General features: G+C 39.7%; 2 protein-coding genes across 4 annotated transcripts; one reads left to right on the top strand and one right to left on the bottom strand.

Annotated features, from left to right (window-relative positions):
• The first annotated feature begins 295 nt into the window (after positions 1-295).
• HSPA5 (heat shock protein family A (Hsp70) member 5) lies at positions 296-5,483 on the top strand. Its single transcript, XM_075184797.1, has 9 exons — positions 296-400; positions 1,391-1,569; positions 2,086-2,317; positions 2,588-2,722; positions 2,812-2,924; positions 3,016-3,406; positions 3,657-3,894; positions 4,000-4,167; positions 4,567-5,483. Exons 2-9 carry the CDS (start codon positions 1,445-1,447, stop codon positions 5,124-5,126), a joined length of 1,962 nt encoding a protein of 653 aa, XP_075040898.1. The 5' UTR covers positions 296-400; positions 1,391-1,444; the 3' UTR covers positions 5,127-5,483.
• Positions 5,484-11,294: 5,811 nt separating this feature from the next.
• RABEPK (Rab9 effector protein with kelch motifs) lies at positions 11,295-20,972 on the bottom strand. 3 transcript variants are annotated; one of them, XM_075184794.1, is made up of 8 exons: positions 20,680-20,972; positions 17,891-17,958; positions 15,280-15,437; positions 14,108-14,260; positions 13,599-13,760; positions 13,320-13,469; positions 12,737-12,886; positions 11,295-11,729 (listed from the first exon to the last, which is right to left on the bottom strand). In XM_075184794.1, exons 2-8 carry the CDS (start codon positions 17,941-17,943, stop codon positions 11,452-11,454), a joined length of 1,104 nt encoding a protein of 367 aa, XP_075040895.1. In that variant the 5' UTR covers positions 17,944-17,958; positions 20,680-20,972; the 3' UTR covers positions 11,295-11,451. The 3 variants fall into 3 exon arrangements, with proteins under 3 accessions (XP_075040895.1, XP_075040894.1, XP_075040896.1); XM_075184793.1 differs by having other exon boundaries at positions 20,689-20,972; XM_075184795.1 differs by having other exon boundaries at positions 20,854-20,972.
• Between the last annotated feature and the right edge of the window lie 58 nt (positions 20,973-21,030).

The raw sequence follows: 21,030 nt of genomic DNA, 5'->3' as shown, positions 1-21,030 counted from the left end.
CTGACGAAACTAAAGGGAAGCTGAATCCTCCAGAAACTGCTCGAGGCTGACCGAAGGGCCAGCCGACCAATCGCAGCAGCCTGCGGTGCCACGGACGGCGTTCTGATTGGTCATTTGTGCGAGAGGAGGCGGGTTCGTCTTGTCTGTGGAACTCTTAGAAGACCCAGGGCGGAGTGTTACGTCACAAAATCGTGTGCGAATCCGCTGCCGACAGCTTGGGAAGCGCCGTCCAATCGCCGTGGTCCAACGCGTGGTGTTTTAACCAATCGGGGCCCTCCACGACTTTGGCCGGCCGGGAGGGTATAAGATAGGGTAGCGGCGCGTGGTACGTCAGTCTGACAGCAACCGGCGAAGTGAGAATACAGGAGCGGATCACCCAGCGAGGAGCGGCCTGACACCGGTATGTGGCCCCTACCCGGAGCCGTCTGGGGGGTGTAGTGTGGGATCGGGAATGTCATCAGCCGGTGTTGTACTGTACGCTGCTGCGTTGTATGGGGAAAGTTGACCGTCGACGCCCTTTGGCGATTTGTGTATTGGGGACGGTTCTATATTTAGGCCGATCACCGTGATATTAATGCTGTTATGTTGGGGAGATGGATGCTGCGATCATCTCATTCATTGACCGGCTGTAGGATTGTTTTCCTATGACCTGATGGTTGGGAATAAGCTGAACAATGATGATTGTCTCAGTGATGGTTTATTCTGCATTGTTTGTATGGCGATGTCTTGGCTAATAGAGATCTCATCCTTTCCTGGAGAAATGTGAGCTACATATAATCGTTCAGTGTTCCTATAATGTTAGAATAAAACATGTCTCTATTTCTGGTGATGCTTGTAATGTCTCCGTAGTATGCTCCTTCAAGGCATATACATGGCTAGATCATTTATTATTTTACATCCTACACGAAACCATTCTAGTCTATAGATTTGATTTAGTATAGCTAATGATGCTGATTAGCTTTTAGGTATATATGTGATAACTGTCTAGATCATGATGTAAATCTGGTTGGAGGCACATTGACCATGCCCTTGAATTTTTTATTTTTTTTATAATTTAGTAATGTAATTATGTATTTAGTATGCAATGCATGGCCAGGATGCACTTGGTCCTTTGCAGAGTACCTTGCTATCTCTAGAAGCTTCTCTCCCTCCTTGCTGCCACCCATAATTCATCAACTTGCTTCTTTATTGGCTATGTAGGAGGGGAGTTAAAATGGCACCACCCTTCTTTATTCCTGCCCACAGATATCCGGCAGAGTCTTCATTGTACATTTGCAGTCAATAATTTTGCTTTTTATACCTTCAGCTATAAATGGTTTTTTTATTAATATGGTTGTTTATGAAGCAATTTGAGCTTTAAGTTAATATTCCTTCCTTTTTTTTTCTGCAGGATATTGCTATCTACAGAGACTTAAGTTTTCCAGTGGCTGTAAAAATACATCTCATGGTCACAATGAAGCTGCTAGCAGTTGTATTCCTGGTCATTGCCAGCACTTATGCTGATGATGAAGACAAAAAGGATGAAGTTGGCACTGTAGTCGGAATTGATTTGGGAACCACCTATTCATGGTATGTTTTGTCTGGGCATGATGTAACATGGATACTTTTATTGTGTGGCCACAGGAAGCTTCCAAGTTAAATTACTACTTTAAAAGCTTGAAACTACGCTGTATTTTCTTCATTGCATATAACTCCTATGGAGAGGCTTTTTATGGATTTCTAATGATTGAATATATTTTGCGCCCCCCCCATTTCCCCATCAATTTATTTGTGCTTAATGTATTTTAAGGTCTTATCGTTTAAAAATGAATGCCATCCATGCCCTAGGACAATGTTGGCTAACCTGTGACACTCCAGGTGTTGTGAAACTACAGGTACCAGCATGCTTTGCCAATATATAGCAGCTTGTTGCTGGATGGGTATGCTGGGACTTGTAGTTTCACAAACACATGGAGTGTCACAGGTTAGCCAACACTGTATGTCTAGTAATTAACACACACCCTATGTAAGTGTTTTACTGGAATATAGGTTTATGGTATTATGTTAGGAATGTGGATTAATTTGTCACTGTCTTAATTGTTACAGTGTTGGCGTGTTCAAGAATGGCCGTGTGGAGATCATTGCCAATGACCAGGGTAACAGAATCACACCCTCTTATGTGGCCTTCACTCCAGAAGGTGAACGTTTAATTGGAGATGCTGCCAAAAACCAGCTGACTTCTAACCCTGAGAACACAGTGTTTGATGCCAAGCGTCTGATTGGCCGCACATGGAATGACCCTTCTGTTCAGCAAGACATCAAGTATCTGCCTTTTAAGGTGAATGTCAGGAACCATCATAGTATCTGACTTTTGTTAGAATACATGAAGTTTATTTAATGACTTTGCTCAAGATGTACAGGTGTGCTGTTACTCATAACAACCAATTATATATTGCTTTAGATCAGTCTGAAGTTACATTTATGGAAACTAGTTATAGCACACATGTTCAAACTCTAATTGACATGGTCCCTCATGTTTTGGAAATTCCTAGAGTAGAGGCATTGCCATTCGCCTTACTTTGGCTAAATTGTGGTTTCTTCTTAAAAGGTTCTGGAAAAGAAAACTAAGCCATACATTGATGTGGACATTGGAGATCAAAGAAAGACTTTTGCCCCAGAAGAAATCTCTGCCATGGTCCTGGTCAAAATGAAGGAGACTGCTGAGGCTTATCTTGGCAAAAAGGTATGGATACACTCAACAGGCTCTTTGTGAGTTAAATTTGGTTTTCATGGTATTTATTTGGTCCCAACATAATGTTTTGCTTCTTCTAGGTTACCCATGCTGTTGTCACAGTACCTGCTTATTTTAATGATGCTCAGCGTCAAGCCACAAAGGATGCGGGAGTTATTGCAGGGTTGAATGTAATGAGGATAATCAATGAGCCGTAAGTACCTTTTTGTTAACGCTTCATAATTTCTGTTGCTTGGCATGGATTCTTTGTGACCTATGTACTAAAATGTCTTCTTGGTTTGCAGAACTGCTGCCGCTATTGCTTATGGTCTGGATAAGAAGGAAGGAGAGAAGAATATTCTTGTGTTCGATCTGGGTGGTGGCACCTTTGATGTGTCCTTGCTTACTATTGACAACGGTGTCTTTGAAGTAGTGGCTACCAATGGAGACACCCATTTGGGTGGAGAAGATTTTGACCAGCGTGTTATGGAGCATTTCATCAAATTTTACAAGAAGAAAACTGGCAAAGATGTACGTAAAGATAACCGGGCAGTGCAGAAGCTCCGTCGAGAGGTAGAGAAGGCCAAGAGAGCCTTGTCTGCTCAACATCAAGCCAGAATTGAGATCGAATCCTTCTTCGATGGAGAAGACTTCTCTGAAACTCTAACCCGTGCCAAGTTTGAGGAGTTGAACATGGTAAGAGTCCTACAACTCTAACTGCTGTCCTTGCTAATAAAGTGCTGAATATTTAAACACCATTAAAGATACTTCCCATGCTGCTTCGACACTGCAGTAGTTTTAAGATTGTGAGTCTGTACAGCATAATAAAAGAAATCTTTAGCCATAGGGACACATATAAATTCGATTTCTACAGCTTTTGTAATTGGACAATTACACAACTGATACATTTTGAAACTTTTTCTAATCTGTTCCTGCCTTTGTTTAGGATCTTTTCCGTTCCACCATGAAACCAGTCCAGAAGGTGCTTGAGGATGCTGATCTAAAGAAATCTGACATTGATGAAATCGTGTTGGTGGGAGGTTCCACTCGTATACCCAAAATCCAGCAGTTGGTGAAAGAATTTTTCAATGGCAAAGAACCATCCCGTGGCATCAACCCTGATGAGGCTGTAGCTTATGGTGCTGCTGTCCAAGCCGGAGTACTGTCTGGTGACCAGGATACTGGTAAGTGAATACTGGGTACCGATCAACGATAAGCGTTACATGTGACCTGTTTGGATACAATTTGATGTCTTCTGCCTTTTGTTTATTCTATTTTCCTTCTTTCAGGTGACTTGGTCTTACTTGATGTGTGCCCTCTGACTCTTGGCATTGAGACTGTTGGTGGTGTAATGACTAAACTCATCCCCAGAAACACTGTTGTGCCTACCAAGAAGTCACAGATCTTTTCTACAGCCTCTGATAACCAGCCTACTGTCACCATCAAGGTTTATGAAGGTAATGTTTCATCACAGATTCATCATGATTTACAATTTGCATTAAGCCTTTGGCATCGCAAAAGCAAACTGGATGTGTAGTTTCAAAAACTGGCTTTAGTGAAGAAACCTACTTTGTTCGTTCTGCTTTTGACTATTGGTCATTCAATTCTACACCACAAAAAAGTGGTACTTTAAGTGCAGTTCAATCTGTTGGGTTATTTTTAATTGGTTTCCTTACAGTGAGTCTAGAGAGGATACTTGCCTTTGGCAAAATGATTCGACAGGAAACATTAACTTGGAATATCAAGTTTTGTGTAAATTTAAAACTGCTTTACGCCTAAGCTATATGATATATTTCTAGTGAAGGTGGTTTAAAATAAACATTCTACTCTTCCTAATTCTTCTGTGTCGTTTGTAGGTGAACGTCCATTGACTAAGGATAACCATCTTCTTGGCACTTTTGATCTCACTGGCATCCCACCAGCACCACGTGGTGTTCCTCAGATCGAAGTCACATTTGAAATCGATGTAAATGGTATTTTACGAGTTACGGCAGAGGACAAAGGCACAGGCAACAAAAACAAGATCACCATTACAAATGACCAGAATCGCTTGACGCCAGAAGAAATTGAAAGGATGGTAAACGACGCAGAGAAGTTTGCAGAAGATGACAAGAAACTCAAAGAACGTATCGACTCTCGAAACGAGCTGGAGAGCTATGCGTACTCGCTGAAAAACCAGATAGGGGACAAGGAGAAGCTTGGTGGTAAGTTGTCTTCTGAAGACAAGGAGACCATCGAGAAGGCAGTAGAAGAAAAGATTGAGTGGTTGGAGAGTCATCAAGATGCAGACATTGAAGAATTTAAAGCCAAAAAGAAGGAGTTGGAAGAAATCGTCCAGCCAATTGTTGGTAAACTTTATGGTGGAGCAGGTGCACCGCCTCCTGAAGGAGAGGAGACTGAGAAGGATGAGTTATAGGCCTAAAGGTGATCTCTGGTTGCTATAATAATTGTACATACTGGACTCAGGAACTTCTTGTTGAGAGAATATTTGAACACAGAAAACTCTAATGTTCATGTGGATTCTTCACTTCCCAGTGGAGACAGATACTAAGCCATTATGGCTATTTACTGCTTTTCATTAGCAGTTGTTCACTCGGATCACTATTTTTGTTCGGTTACTTCCCCTGGGGGGTGGGGTCTGGTATTTTGGGAGGGTGTGATGTGGTTTAAAAGTTGCTCAGATGTTTTATTTATTTGGAAAAATTGGGTCATGTACATTCTATGTAGAACTTTTTTCTACCATCATTGACCACAATAAATGTTTGATAATTAACATTGTTTCATGTAAAAGTTCTTCCTTCTCATTCCAAAAATGGGTCCTGTGGCTTCTGCATAACCTGAAGCTTATTAAACTTTTATTGGGTGCATATGAATAAAAATGGGAAGTAAAAATGCACTCTGTAAGTTGTTGTTGGGGAAATGTTTGTTTTTCAGACATAACTGTTAAAGTTGGTGCATTGAGGTTTTACAAATAACAGACACTTACCATTAATATGATGAACAAGTCAACAAAATATTACAGAAAGTGATGTATACTGGTGTAAACTAGCTATACATAATATGTAATTTCTTACACAAACACAGGGGTTTTGCAGCCTGTCTGGAAAATTGTTCTATGGAGAATTGTTCTGTGGAGGAAGGCTGCGTTTACCTAGATTATGCTGCTTTTTATGGAGAGCATTTAATATGTACATCAGGGAGCTCTCCAGAAAAGCAACATAATCTTTAGGTAAGGACCTACAATACGACATGTATCGTAACACAGATTGGAACTATACAAGGGAGCTACTTATCTAAATAGACCAATAGCTTGAGAGCCACACGTTTTGTAACTTATATAATGGGGTATCAACTGAACAGACGCTTTTGTGGTCTCGCTGGTCTATTCCACATGATCCTAAGCATTGCAGTCAGCAGTGCATGAACCCATAGAAATAAGGGAGTGTGCATTGCATAACTTCCTGTATGTACTAGCCCTTACAATACAGGGCAATGTGTGACTTAAATAAATTAGCATATTAAGGACTTGTAAAAATTTAGACTGGGATCTACTATATGTAAAGGCAATTATCTAGTATAAAAAAAAAACGATTGCTCGTCATACACATACTTCCAACAAGATTTTTGTTTTTTAATAACTGTCAAAGTGTAGTTCTAAAAATAATGTGAAGATTACTAATACATTTCTTAGATTACAACCAGAAGGGCCATACTAACACTGGACACTGCCACTCCCCTAAAATTGCACCAAGAAATTGTGTTGGGAGTGTGCTGAATCTTGTTGGCCCCAGTTCCATATGCCCATACTTTTCCAAGCACTTACATCAGGAAATATTTAAACCTCAGAGTTAAGTATTGCCTCACAATTTCAGGACCTCATTACATTATCACATTTTACCTATTTTCCCTATTCGGCTTGCATCATGTAGTACTATTGTGAAGGGCCTTCCTCATCTACGGGTACTTTCAATCTAGCCCTTTCATTTCCCCACACAAAACTTCAACTTGGTTAAGTCCTCTTACGAAACATTTGAGACCAATAGCTGACTGGTGGATTATATGGATGACTATCACTTTAAGTTAATACAGCCAAACCTCACCAATTGCTGCTTAGACAATAAGTTTTCTTACAGCTATATTTAAATAATGGATCAATATTTTGTGCCTGAAACACAAGGCTCATAAGTAATTTGGATTCAGAATAATAATGTATCATTACAATGGAGCAGCAGATGGTTTGGGTCTGCATCAATAAGTAAAAAGTTCTCCCAATTACAAGATGTCATTGGCATATAATCCAGTTTTTTTTTTCTTTTTCTTCAAATGCTACCATCCATAGCCCATGGATACTAGAGTTGGGACTAGAGGTATCATGCAGGAGTGATGGTAGTAGGCAGCCATGTCTGGTGTCATCAGCAGGAACTACTCTGCCACCCATCTATTCGAGCACATTCTTGCCTTGGTGCATGATTACAGCATGTATTTCCAAAGCCAAACCTTTGCAACTTTTACTGCATTAAGAGCATCTAATGAAACCCATACTCTCATCTGAATCATGCGGGCACTGAATGTTCCAAGTTATGGTTTTGTTAATAGTATAATGGACAATCTCCAAAAAAGCTAACAAGATTGCCTTGAAGGATATAATAGATTACTATTGTGGCTGCAGAATAAAGCAGGGAACTTAATGAGAACTTTGGTATTATCTTGTCCAAAGGCCAAATGAAAGAGTTGAACAGAAAATCTAGGGCTAAAAATGTGGCATCCAGGTGAGATCAATGGGAGGGCTGCAAGATTCCCTCACTGCATTTTTGTGAATCTAGGAATATAATGTACACTCAAACCACCTTACTACTTGGAAAAAAAAGTCTGTTTTGGGTCAACAACCATATCATCATCAGCTATATGTGCTGTAGAAAACTCGCATCACTCCTTGACCCATTGGAACTTAGTTTAAATGCCCTAAGACACACAATCACAATTTGAGTTAGGATATGACCCCAGCCAAAAAATAAAACTACACTGGCATATTGCAATGATGGCCCGGGCCTCCTGAAACTTTAAAAAGTACTATTTGGCAACCAATAATGCATTAATATGTACAGTCACTCACACACCAAATTATGGACGGATTTTGAAGCAGATATGTTATAAGTAATATTGAGCGCTTCTTGTCTACAGGCTAGTAAAGTCCTTCCCTACCATGGCTTTGGGATCAAACAACATCTTTATTTAATTTAATCTTGGTAACACCCTCTATATGTTCTCTTTGGAATCCCCAATCCCCCCCCCCCCCCCCCCACCCCAGTGTGAACCCCAAATTCTTTCTTAATTTGCTCTCACAATAGGATCAGATTCTTTCATGATCTAGACCAGGCCTGTCCAACCTGCGGCCCTCCAGATGTTGTGAAACTACAAGCCCCAGCATGCTTTGCCAGTAGACAACCAGTTGATAGCTGGAAGGGCATGCTGGGACTTGTAGTTTCACAACACCTGGAGGGCCACAGGTTGGACAGGCCTGATCTAGACGCTTTCCCAGAATTTTTGGGCCTTCAAACTAGACTACAGCTTTCTTAAGGACATATTCACCAATAACTATAAATGCGTTTAAATGATTCTGTTATCCCAGGCATCGGAAGACTCCTCGTTTAACTCTAGAGTCTTTGTGTATGTTTCACCCACCTTCTAAGGGTCTGATTTCCACTATTTACAAAAGAATTACTGCTAATTTGAGACATTATGGGAATAGGAGATTGGGGGTCATGCTCACGAACGTGTATTGTTCTTTAATACATAAAAAATTACCTAAAACTTCAATCTGCATTAAAATGAGAATGCTCCTATTATATATTATAGATGGTATATTGTTTCCTCCAGACTGCATGTCTTTTCCCTGTCCTGGCCAGTATCTTCTCAATTGGGTACAGAAAATAAAAAAATCAGAGCTGTAACCTTTTACATTAATTTGTCTTATCGCCATATTCACCTCTCTTACAGCCATTATAAATAGTTTGGTTTGTTTACTAAATGGAACGCATCACTTACATTATTAAAACGTGGCATCCCTGACTTTATATTGACACTTTCTCAACAAGCTCCTTGCCCCATAAAATACCTCCTTAAAATGACTAAATGCCTACATCTTCCTGATCATAAGAGGTTTAATATCATACTGGTACAGATTTCGCTTAGACCCACCTGAATTGACTAAGCTGCACCCTATTGATAAGTGGCAGGGGGCGGTGTCCCTATAATGCGCTCTACCCCCTGACATTGTCCAAAATATTCTCCATTGCTCGCTCAGCCTCTCACTGCTCAAACCATATTGAGGATTATTTGGTCCTACTTAGCCTAGACAAATTGTTTCCGGGGTCCTCTTCTCTGTGTTGGAGATTATGTTGGGTAGAGGCTGCCATGTCATTTGGCTCTGTCAAAAGGTCCAATCTCTCTAGCAGAGATTATTTTTCTCTATACCTTATGGACGCCAGAATTCTCCCAGACCCTACAATTGCCCTGTTAAATAATATTCCCCCTCACTGGCTCAAACACTCTAGGTATATACTAGGTCACATTTTGAATACTCCTGGCAACGGCCTGAAACTCTTTCAATACCTTTCACTTGGTGAATATTGTTAACAGTCAACTTCTGCAAATACATGGAAACTATCCTTCTCCAGACAAACTCCCCTCTGACCCTCCCCAGTATTAGGCTGGGTACACACTACAGAAAAATTCTCCCGATGCAATATCATTAATTTTACCAACAACTGAAAGTCAGCATGCCGATTCATGTTTACACACTCTACACGTATTACAACATTTACTTTCAGATCTGTGCTCTTCATCTGTCAAATTCAGCGGCTAAAAAGATTGTGACTCTGTAAACTCTACGGAGATTTGTTCCTGAGTATACACACTGAAGAATTGGAACGACATTATTCAATCGTTGAATGAGATTTTGAATTCATTTATAAAGCCAAATCAGACGATACGATGTGCTTTGGAACGATAATCGTTCATCGTTGGAGCGTACACAATAATGAGATATTGTGCCGAACAATTGTTTATCGTGTGATTGGCCCAATAATCTGGGTAAAAACCTATAGTGTGTACTCAACCTAACCTAGCAGAGGAATTGGGAAACTTTTGTCCAGACTCTACCATAAGACAGTAAGCTAATTTATTTAGATACACTCCAAATGCTCCTCTCTACTTACTAACCAGACAGGTGAAATTTTTTTTTTTTTAAATGCTTCCAATGTCCTTTTTTTGATGTGGTAAAATGTTTTTCATAACTATTAGGTCAAGCCACCGATATAGTATATACTATGTAGTTCACTGCTTTTAAAACAACAATAGGCTGTACCATACTCTTAACTGTAATGTTTTTCTTTATTCTATATGCCCCAATCCATCCTCACCGCTGCTGTCCGTCTAATGTTTCTTTCCCACTGATCCACATCTGCCTCCCCTCTCTCCCAGACTCCGTCTCCGCCACAGTTCAAACTTCTTACATTCACCTATAAGGCCCTAACCCAAATATCCCCACACGACTCCAACCTCATCTCCCTCCACACCCTCTTTGCTCTGCCAATCACAGTTGCCTCTCCTCCTGCCTCATTACCTTCTGACACTCTAATCTCCAAGACTTCTTATATGCTGCTCCCCGCCTTCGGAATTCATTCCCTCTCCCAATCAGGCTCCCTACCATCCTCCAAAGTTTCTAGCAGGCTCCAAAAACCCACCTCTTCATCAAAGCCTATCAGCTCTCCTCCTAACTCCACTTGTCTCACCAGCGTTTGTTTGCCCGTCCCTTTATATTTGTATGCTCTCACGAGCAGGGCCCTCTTCCTTCGTGTCCTCCGTCCTCCGTGTTCCTTACCACCAGCAGGCCTCTGCCTTTTCTTTCAAGGAATCTGATCTTATTTGCTCTGATCCCACTATACTGGGTTCAGGCTCAGCTAGTGTTGTTTTTCTTCCCTTTTCTTTCCTCCTCTTCCCATGCTTTATATTTTTGGAAGAGATCCAAAAATGGAACTTGTTTCCTGAACGCATAAAAAATGAAGACTAGGGGCTAGATTTACCAAACTGTGGGTTTGAAAAAGTGGAGATGTTGCCTGTGGCAACCAATCAGATTCTAGCTTTTGTTTCTTTAGTGCAATCTACAAAATGACAGCTAGAATCTGATTGGTGCTATAGGCAACATCTCCACTTTTTCAAACCCAGTTTAGTAAATATACCCGTAAATGTTCAGACAAAAAACAAGGTGCTTCTTTTGCCTCTTGATAAGTTCATGACAGGTATCAGAGCTGAACAAGTATATTTCAAAGTCAGTATCAGCACAAAGATTGCTATTTACGTTCCTTAATGAATCAGGCCCATGGAGTCTAAAGCATTGGTCACACAGCAATTCTTGCAGAGACCCAAATAATATTTTGAAAAGCAAGGAGGTATTTTCTAGAATACACCTTACTCTATTTTACAGTCCAGTAGCAGACACTCTAGATTAAAGTAATTACTGGCCACTAATTCTGACATGTGCAACACACAGTATAAACCGATAAATGATTGAATATAAAAAAAAAACCATACAACTCATCAGTTGTTTATGAAAGTGACAAGTTCTGTGTACAGCAGTAATGTACCTTTGATGCTTCATACATAGAGGTAACATGCTTATGTATTTGTTTTAGTCTATTGCAATAGATGAGTTAACAGAACACAGTCTGTTCTACAGAAAGCTATATATGAAGCGCAGTTACATAGCAGTCATTGTAGAGTTCTCCATTGGTATCCATGCCACCAAAAATTAGGCAGAGGGGCACTTGCCCTGTTTGCTCCAAGTCCTTATCCCCAACAGAGAGTTCATTGCCTTCTCCTTTTTCATTGACGCCACCCTGGCCGTTTTCTAAATTAGAAATATCCGTCCTTATTTTCCATGGAAGAAAACACATGGAGTGATCTAACCGTGCAGCTGGACTAGGGGAGTCAAACTTCATCTGTGTCCAGAAACCTTTTTCTACAGGAAGGTGAAGAAAGTTCATGTGCAGTTTCAATATAGTTTTCCAACAAAGAGAAAGAATTAAAGAACATTATCCAAACAATATTTTTTTTAAAATCCTCTTGTGCGAGTACCAACATATGTACTACCATTTGTTTTAAGAAATTTACTAAGAAACCTATTCTCTGCCTTTAGAGAAGGTGAGCAGGTTTCTGTGTCTGGTCCCAATATCTGCATGAAGTTTCTGGATAGGGAGATAAACTGCATGAAGTGGAGCAAGACATCATCAGTTATTTATATAGCGCCACTAATTCCGCAGCGCTGTACAGAGAACTGATTCACATCAGTCCCTGCCCCATTGGGGCTTACAGTCTAAATTCCCTAACATACACAGACAGAGACTAGGGTCAATTTTGATAGCAGCCAATTAACCTATCAGTATGTTTTTGGAGTGTGGGAGGAAACCGGAGCACCCAGAGGAAATCCATGCAAACACGGGGAAAACATTCAAACTCCACACAGATAAGGCCATGGTCGGGAATTGAAGTCATGACCCCAGTGCTGTGAGGCAGAAGTGCTAACCAGTAGGCCACTGTGCTACCAAGACATGATTGGACAGGTTGTTCTTTGGATCTAGAGCGGCCTACATGGCCCAGTGATGAAAGTAAATTGAATTACACACCTCTCAGGGGTATATTTACTAAACTGTGGGTTTGAAAAAGTGGAGATGTTGCCTATAGATTATAGATATAGATTCCAGCTGTCATTGTGTAGAATGTAGTAAATAAATGATGGCTAGAATCTGATTGGTTGCTATAGGCAACATCTCCACGTTTTCAAACCTGCAGTTTAGTAAATATACCTCTCAGTCTCCGATTTTAAAAAACAAGTGGCACTACACATGCCGTACACACGGAGAGTGCTGAAATTATATCTCCAAAATACATAGAAAAGAGTTGAAAAATTAACTGATAAACTACAGTTATGGGATGAGGCAGTAAAAACTTCCCCTGAAAGTACCATACCTGTATCATATCTGTGCATAGAGCTTATTGCCCCAGTTTCAGTCATTCCACCAAAGATATAAATGAAGTTCTTCCAGGAAATTGCAGAGTGGGCTGCACAAGCAGGAGGCTGATCCCCCATCATCTTTAGCTGCTCCCACTTCATAGTGCCTAGAGAATAAAATAAATAGGAACTGCACATATTTGTATAATAATGGATTACTGTAGCTGTGTATGTATCTAATATATAAATGCTTAGTGGCGTCTGTCTGTGTGTGGAAAAAAAACAACAAGTTGCAGCGCCACCTGCTGGGCGGAGTTATACACTGACCTACTAAATTCTTAGTGTGTGTGGGAAAAAAAATTTCAAAAAGGGCTGAAATTTGGTAGGGCTCAAACTCATTTTCGTGAGGTAATTTTACCTCATGAACACACATTAAAAAGGCTGCTTGCGTCGGGAAGTAACGCTCTTCCCCTGAGGAAGCCTGGGCTAGGTCCAAATGCATGATAAGAACCTTTTTAAGACCTTAAGTAGCTTGATTTGACTAGAATGCATGAGTATCATGCATGGGTTAACTTGTATATCATATGGAAATAGTTGTACCTGTGTCAATGCAGAACATGTCACTGAAAATGGTGCTGCCTGCCATCCCACCATGAATGAACAGCTTAGTTCCTATGGCTGCCATAACGTGTCCATGACGGGGTTTTGGGGGGGAACCAGATGTTTCAGGCTCTGTCCATGTCAGGTTGGCTATAAAAAAAAAGTTGCATAGTAACTATATGAACTACATGAATCCTATGATCAATGTAAGCCCATATTTAAAGCCCCATGTGTGAGGGCAGATGACAACATGCTACAACATATACCCAGTGATCTTACTTGTATCAAACACATGAAGTTTGTTGTCAGCGACAGGCTCAGCACCTTTCTCCCCTCCTCCAAAAACATAGAACTTGTCTCCAATGTCAGCAGAGGATGTATGAAATGTCCGAGGAGAAGGGGGAGATCCTTCTACTTTGGGACTTTTCCAAGAACAGGTCCCTAGTTATATGATTCAAGAAACACATTACAGGGGATCAGAAATGTCTATAGATCTAGGTTATTGCAAAACACATGGTAAAATTATATTCATTATACATGAACAACTCTAATACTATAAATTAAAACATTTTCATATTTTATCTCTTTTTTTGTTTCCAATGCTAGTACCATGCCACATAACGGTTAAATATCCACGTTATCATAGTATCAGACATCAATGTTCTAGGAATGACTATATATTATAGGCAGATGTTAATTGTTTATGCAGACAGTGTTGTGGGATATAAATTACACAAGTCTAAATATACAAAAGTGAACACATAACAGGCAATACAGCCGATACACACCTGGGTTTAATACTTGAACACTGTTTCTATTCTCTGCCTGTTCAGCTCCTCCAAATACCCAGATGCTACCCGGATTACTGGTAGATATAAAGCTGGCATGTTCATAACGTGGTAACAGACCCTCCCAGTTCGGATTGTCCCATTCGTAGGCATCTACAAATAAGAAGATCACATAGGGAAATATTCAATTAGATTTTACTACAGATCAAACATATTTTATACAACATCGATATAAATAGAAAGAGCAAACTATTATAAATAATGATATGTTATTTAGGCTGCTAGTAGCTACTTTTTGTGTCCAAATAATACTTACACCACAACCATATATTTATGTGAAATATATTTTCAATATTTTTGGCAAGATCGTGAAGCATGCACAAACATACACTACTATTTTATTTAAACAACCTGAATTAAAGCGCTTTTTTCACCACATATCAGTAATCCTTTGATTTAATAGTGTACAGCTAAAACATATAATGGTTGATACATATATTTTATTGTTATTTTTTTTATAATGAAATGATTCCTTGAATTAGTGATGTACATGTTTTATCTGTGTCCTCACTTTCCCAATAGCATTTATTGACTAGTACCAATGAATTCTGTATTCGAATCAACAGTAGGTGACAGTCAGCATGTGTTGCTTCTATTTTAAAACTTGTCTGTTATTAACATATTCATCTTGTGCAAAAGCTTATTGTATGTTTTAAAGACACTGATATAGTGGGGATAACACCAAGTTTAGTGATCATTAATTAATGTATTTTATTGTATTATTATGAAAACATATTCATCACGCATGAAGCACAATGACGCATGAATGGATCTGTTCACCCTTTGTAACAAAGCAGCCACATAGTACATGTGTTTTTTTCCCCATTATTTTAAAGGGCATCATTTATTTGGAATGGAAGACAAGTACTTTATATTAACCTAGGAGATAGATGCAGTAGATTGGCTTCAAAACTAATACATCAAATTAGTAATCAGTGTTTTTTGAGGTTTTAATTTAAGTATGGAGAATATAGGTTACTATAGGAAAATATAGGGTTACCACATAACTCTTTATTATACTTCTCCCAATTCATAGATATTTAGTCATACTTTAAAAATACATCCTCCTTAGTTAAGCATTTTGTAGTACTAAGGAAACATATTGCTTTTACCTAGATTTATGATGTGTACATCAGAGAAGCAGGATCCTGGGTCTGCCCCGCCAAGGACCACCACTTGTCCCTTCCCTCCATCATCAGAGGCAGGCACAAACATGCACGTATGTCCAACTCGTGGGCTTGGCGGACTCCCACCAGGAACAAAAGCATACCTGTAGAGATATGTCCAACATAGACATTATCGGTATCTTTACAACGGCATCAGACCTCTGAGCACATTTACATAAATGCAGCAGACAACATACTGCCTGCATGATGTCACCCTCATATCTAAGTGTGATTGACTTAAATTGTTTTCTGAAATATTTCACTGTGGAACACTGTCAGACTGCTGTTGTGGTGTAATTATGCCTGGTCTGAAGCACATTAAAATTACTGAGTGCTACAGCTGTCCAGTTGATTTTGTATTCAGCTTTTAAGATGTCAGCATCAAGTCATTTTCCGAGCAAGTGTAAATATAAATTGATTATTTGGATGAGTGTAAATATTCCATGTACTGGCAGGGGCATACTCACTGTGCTCTTTAGAAACAGTGACTGTCAGCTTTCAGTACACTGGCTCTGGCTCCGATTCATTACATGAGATCACTGTCACTTCTGCCCACATTAACAGCTAACTTAAACAATGTCTAAGGTATTTATGACATGGAGAAGAAGTAAGACAATGTCAGATGATTTTTCTCACAAATAGTGTGGGTTAATGGCTATACATTGCAAATAGTCTTTTACTTAGGGTATATTATAAAATGTTTCATTTTCAAAACTGTATGACAGTAGACTTTAAATGGCCATCTGGTTAGGAAGTGCAAATACAAAATATACATATCCTCTCTAAACTGTAAAAAGAGAAACATGTCTGAGTAGCACCTCTGCCTTACAGCACTGGGGTCATGAGTTCAATTCCCGACCATGGCCTTATCTGTGAGTAGGTTGTATGTTCTCCCCGTTTTTGCGTGGGTTTCCTCCGGGTGCTTCCGTTTCCTCCCACAATCCAAAAACATACTGGTAGGTTAATTGGCTGCTAACAAAAATTGACCCTAGTCTGTGTGTGTGTGTATGTATGTTAGGGAATTTAGACTGTAAGCCCCAATGGGGCAGGGACTGATGTGAGTGAGTTCTCTGTATAGCGCTGCGGAATCAGTGGCGTTATATAAATGATGATGATGATGATGATGATGATGATAATTAGCATGCAAAGGTTTGGAATCACTGGCAGGATGGAGATCTATGAATGTCATACAAAGTGGATTTTTGGTTTGTAAAACACAAAGAAGAGCGTATACTGGAAACATAAAAAGAAAAACTCACACGATTATACTCACTATCTTCATATATCTATAATAGACAACTCATTCCAGAATTTTAAAATAACAAAGATTTTAACCCTTGCAAGGCATGTTTGGGATACATAGGCAAACAGACCTGGGGGTAAATGTATTAAAATGCGATTTTCACAAATCGCTGATACTTGGCGACATTGCTGGCTAAATTTAAAGTGGCACTGTGATTAAAGGCAAGTTTTTGTAAATTTAGCCAGCAATATCACCAAATACATTTACCCCCTGGTGTGGTGAAACTGCAACAGCGCTTGCCTGAGTTACAGAAATCATAATGTTTCTACAAACAACAATGTTAATCTGAAAAAAAACAAATTTTTTTTCATTTACTAAAAATTAAAAAATAGAAATCGATGTGCCTATAATCTAGGCTTACTGGAATTTATGCAGATTTGGTTGCAAACCAGGATTAAATTACTCTTAAAAAAATAAGATTTGCTTTAATAAAAAATAAATAAAATAGCATTGAAAAACAGCATATTTATGCTCCTATGTGCAGAGCTGTACACATCTCGATATGCGTCCTCCTTCTCATCAGCAACACATGAACCTGGTTTATGATGAGTCATCATCATTAGAGAATATTTGCACCTGCCCTATAGCAAAAAGACACCCCTGCTAACGGGTATATGCATTTCTGTGCACGAGCTGCATTTGTGGAAACAGATCTTTACTGTACTGAGTCAACATTAGAATGTCCCTTTTCTCCTTCATCCTACTTGCCCAGATGCAGTCGGGCGTAACTGCATACTTGCCAACCTTTGAATAGTGAATTCCGGGAGATCCCAGGCAGAGGGCGTGGTTGGAGGGGGGCGGGGCATGGTCAAACGCGTCATTTTAGGCCCAACCCTGTGACAAAAAAGTAATTTTGTCGAGGGGGTTAGGGCCAAAATGACGCGATTCACCGCAAATCGCGTCATTTTGGGGAGTAAATTGCAGTATGCGGGATACTTGCCTGCTCTCCCGGGAGTCCGGGAGACCTACCCGGATTTCGGGAGTCTCCCGGACATTCCGGGAGAGTTGGCAAGTATGCATAACTGCCAGAATTGCACAAGTCTGCAAAGCCACAAATATATGTGCCCTGTTTCTGAACATGCGTAGAGCAATTTCACACATGGTACACTATGCAAACTGCCCCACAACTGTTCTGTTTGCCTCCAAACTAACTTTGCTCCACAGAAAGTATATAAAAATACTACATTCCATTTGAAAATATATTAATAAAACTGTCATATATTAGATTAGTGGTGTTAACAGACAGACACTCACCACATCAATTCTTTAGGTACATCTTCTGGTTCCAAAACTCCCAGAAATTCCATAGTTGTAAGCAAAAACTGAGACATAAGATAAATGATTACTATACAACAGGCATATAACCGATTTAGATTTGTTGTAGATTTTTAATACGGTTTAATATGACTGAAATGAATTAATATATATTCAGAGGAGGATCAAGTACAAGTCAGCCCTTCCATTAAGAAAACACTCATGTTAATAATCCATATAACAGGAATTTTATTCGCATGAGTGAAATTAATTCTACACCGACTTACATCAGTTGGACAATCCCAACCTTTGTCAAAATGGGCTGTACTACATTATACACCCTCAGTTCAAAGAAAATTCTATAACAACAAAAATGCTTTGCTCAGTTTATTTTTCAGAACATGTAATTAGGTGTAATAGGTGTATTAATAGTATGTAAGGCATATAATGCAATAAGTGTGCAGTTCAGGGGGTAAATGTATCAAGCTGAGAGTTTGCCAGCGGGTTTGAAAATTGGAGATGTTGCCTATAGCAACCAATCAGATTCTAGCTGTCATTTTGTAGAATGCACTAAATAAATGATACCTAGAATCTGATTGGTTTTTCAAACCCGCTGGAAAACTCTCAGCTTGATACATTTACCCCCAGATGTTTATACAAGTCACAAAACTATGGATGTGGGATAGAGTTTGGCAGATCTAAATGAACAGGCGGGTAGGAAAGTCTAATTCTAAAACTGTATTAGGTTACAGATAGCGATTCCATCTTTCTTTTTATACACAGGAGAGATGAAAAGGAGATGAGGCCTCACAGGGATCATTGATTCAAGTGAAACCATGCATTTGCACACACACCATGATTTTAATAAAACGAATGGATGCAAGAAAAGAAAACTTGCCCTACTTCTGTCCATGTTCCATTTTGTATAAAACATTATAGGCACATTAATGCATTTATACACAGTTATCATTGATTCATGTATGTTTTCATCTCCCCTGCATCAAAACAAACAAAAAAAAAAATAATGAAACCAGGTGGATCAAATCCACTGTGTGCAAATGCACTAACATTGGAAGATTGAAGGCAGATATTAAAATAGAAATAATAGAACCTGGTCTGGGGTTTACCATGACAAAAAATTAATTATTCAATACTTCAATAAGCTGGATGTCCCCACATTGGGTGCTGTTATTTACACTGATTGTAATGCCAGCATTCAGTTTGCCAGTTTAATACATGCCTCTCAAATTTTGCACCTGCCAAAAGGAGGAAGACATCAAACTTGGTTCCTGTCTGGCTGGCTGAGGAGTAAGCAGTGTGGCTCAGTGGCTGGGATAGCGATCCACGAGACTGGGACAGCCCTGGCCCAAATAACTAAATATAGTCTGTGTGTGCTGATTGAAACTGTACCCTCTGCCCCCTGCTGCTGCATTCCCTTCTCAGTGTGGGCCTGTATCGCCGTCATGACAACCTCAAAGCATGGTCTGTGTGGGCTCTGCTGTGTTGTGGGGTCGCTCCTCCAGAGACCCTCACATCCATTCAGCAACAATCTCTTTCAGCATCAGGCTTGCCCCATGCACAAGTACCCTCATCCCCTCCACTCTGGGGCATGCTGCATGTTATGATCCTGTGTAATTGGTGGTCGCTGCTCTGGAGCAAAGTGTGAACTCTGATTCCTAGAGAGTCGCCCAGCCTGGATCCCTGGGACTGAGGAATTGAGCCTGGTACCATACAGCTATGAAGACACACAAGCAATCGTGGGATCCTTCTAAATAAAGGTGAGGTCCCCCTTGTACCAAATTGTGGGAAGGGAGGTTATAGAGTAAATATTTTAGTGGAAATCCCTTAACCCCTATAAGTATAGCTCTAGACTTTATGACTTTCATAATGATTTACAAATGTATGGGTTAGTAAAACATTTCACACATGAGAAGCTAAGAACCACTGTGCTGCCACCTTACTTTATACTACAGGCAGCAGAAAGTGTAGTTTACATTATATTACATTGCTTTTATGAAATGTGCTACTGGTGTATTGGGGGACAGTAAGTGCACAGTGATTGTGTACAGGTCCTGTAAACATTTAAATATGTATTTTCCTGTATGTGTTTCTGGCGAGAGTGTATTGTTAGTGTCGGTGTTGAAAAACGTGAATGTTGTCCACTAGCCAGAGCAAACTAACACAAACAGTTCCCTTCATAGAACATCCAATGTCAGTAAATCTCGTTATTTTAATCTAATTACATGTATTCTGCAAATGTTATGTTGCTTTATTTCTATATGTTTTCCCTGCACGGTTTTGAGTTTTCTAAATTCACATAGACCTTTTTTTATAAAAAATAAAGAACACTTGTACTTTTGCAGTTGTTTGCCTAAGTGATTGCAAACCCAGAAGGGTACCATGTGTGCATCCAGTTAGCACATAAAGCCGCCTACAGGAAAAACAGCTAGTCTGAGCAGCACAAGATGTAAATATAGACGAAAGGGAGGGGGAGGGGTGGGGGTATTTACTAATCTGCAGGTTTGAAAAACTGGAGATGTTGCCTTTTTGCAACCAATCAGATTCTAGCTGTCATTTTGTAGATTGTACTAAATAAATAATAACTAGAATCTGACTGGTTGCTATAGGCAACATCTCCACCTTTTCATCCCGCAGCTTGATATATTTCATAAATACCTTGTTATGTGCAAACTTAGACTTAAATAAACGAATATAAACCTATATTACATTGTTACAACTACAGTAATCATAATAATAGAAAATAAAAGGTTTGCAGCTCGGTCACCCACTGAATGTACCTTCCTCCCACACACCGGTCAGATCCTCCTGCTATCCTGCCTGGGCCGCACAGTCACACAGCTAGGCCGCCATTACCAGGGCAACCGCGTCCCCCTATAGCGGTACAACCAATAGAAACCGCTTTTACGAGCTTCACAAACGGTAAATCGTGATATCTCACTCACATCAGCATCGCTCTATAAATCTCTCAACATGTTTTGCTGGCTGACGGTGTATACTAAAAGGTAAAGTTTAAAACATAGTGGCCACGTTGTTTTCTGTTAACGTGTTTATAAAGTTTATTTTTTTATTAAAAAAAAAAAAAAAAAAAAAAAAAAAAAGCGCTTCCGCATTCCCTCCCC

The sequence above is a fragment of the Mixophyes fleayi genome, chromosome 9 (assembly GCF_038048845.1).
Source record: "Mixophyes fleayi isolate aMixFle1 chromosome 9, aMixFle1.hap1, whole genome shotgun sequence".
NCBI classification, from domain to species: Eukaryota; Metazoa; Chordata; class Amphibia; order Anura; family Limnodynastidae; genus Mixophyes; species Mixophyes fleayi.
This window is presented reverse-complemented; position numbering and strand designations above follow the sequence as displayed.

Coding starts and splice junctions, on each gene's coding strand:
- RABEPK (XM_075184794.1), bottom strand. CDS start 17,943: ATGGAATTTCTGGGAGTTTTGGAACCAGAAGATGTACCTAAAGAATTG. Junction 15,438..17,890: donor GTACCTAAAGAATTGATGTG/GTGAGTGTCTGT, acceptor ATATCTCTACAG/GTATGCTTTTGTTCCTGGTG. Junction 13,470..13,598: donor ACTTCATGTGTTTGATACAA/GTAAGATCACTG, acceptor TTTTTTTTATAG/CCAACCTGACATGGACAGAG.
- HSPA5 (XM_075184797.1), top strand. CDS start 1,445: ATGGTCACAATGAAGCTGCTAGCAGTTGTATTCCTGGTCATTGCCAGC. Junction 1,570..2,085: donor TTGGGAACCACCTATTCATG/GTATGTTTTGTC, acceptor TAATTGTTACAG/TGTTGGCGTGTTCAAGAATG. Junction 4,168..4,566: donor CACCATCAAGGTTTATGAAG/GTAATGTTTCAT, acceptor TGTCGTTTGTAG/GTGAACGTCCATTGACTAAG.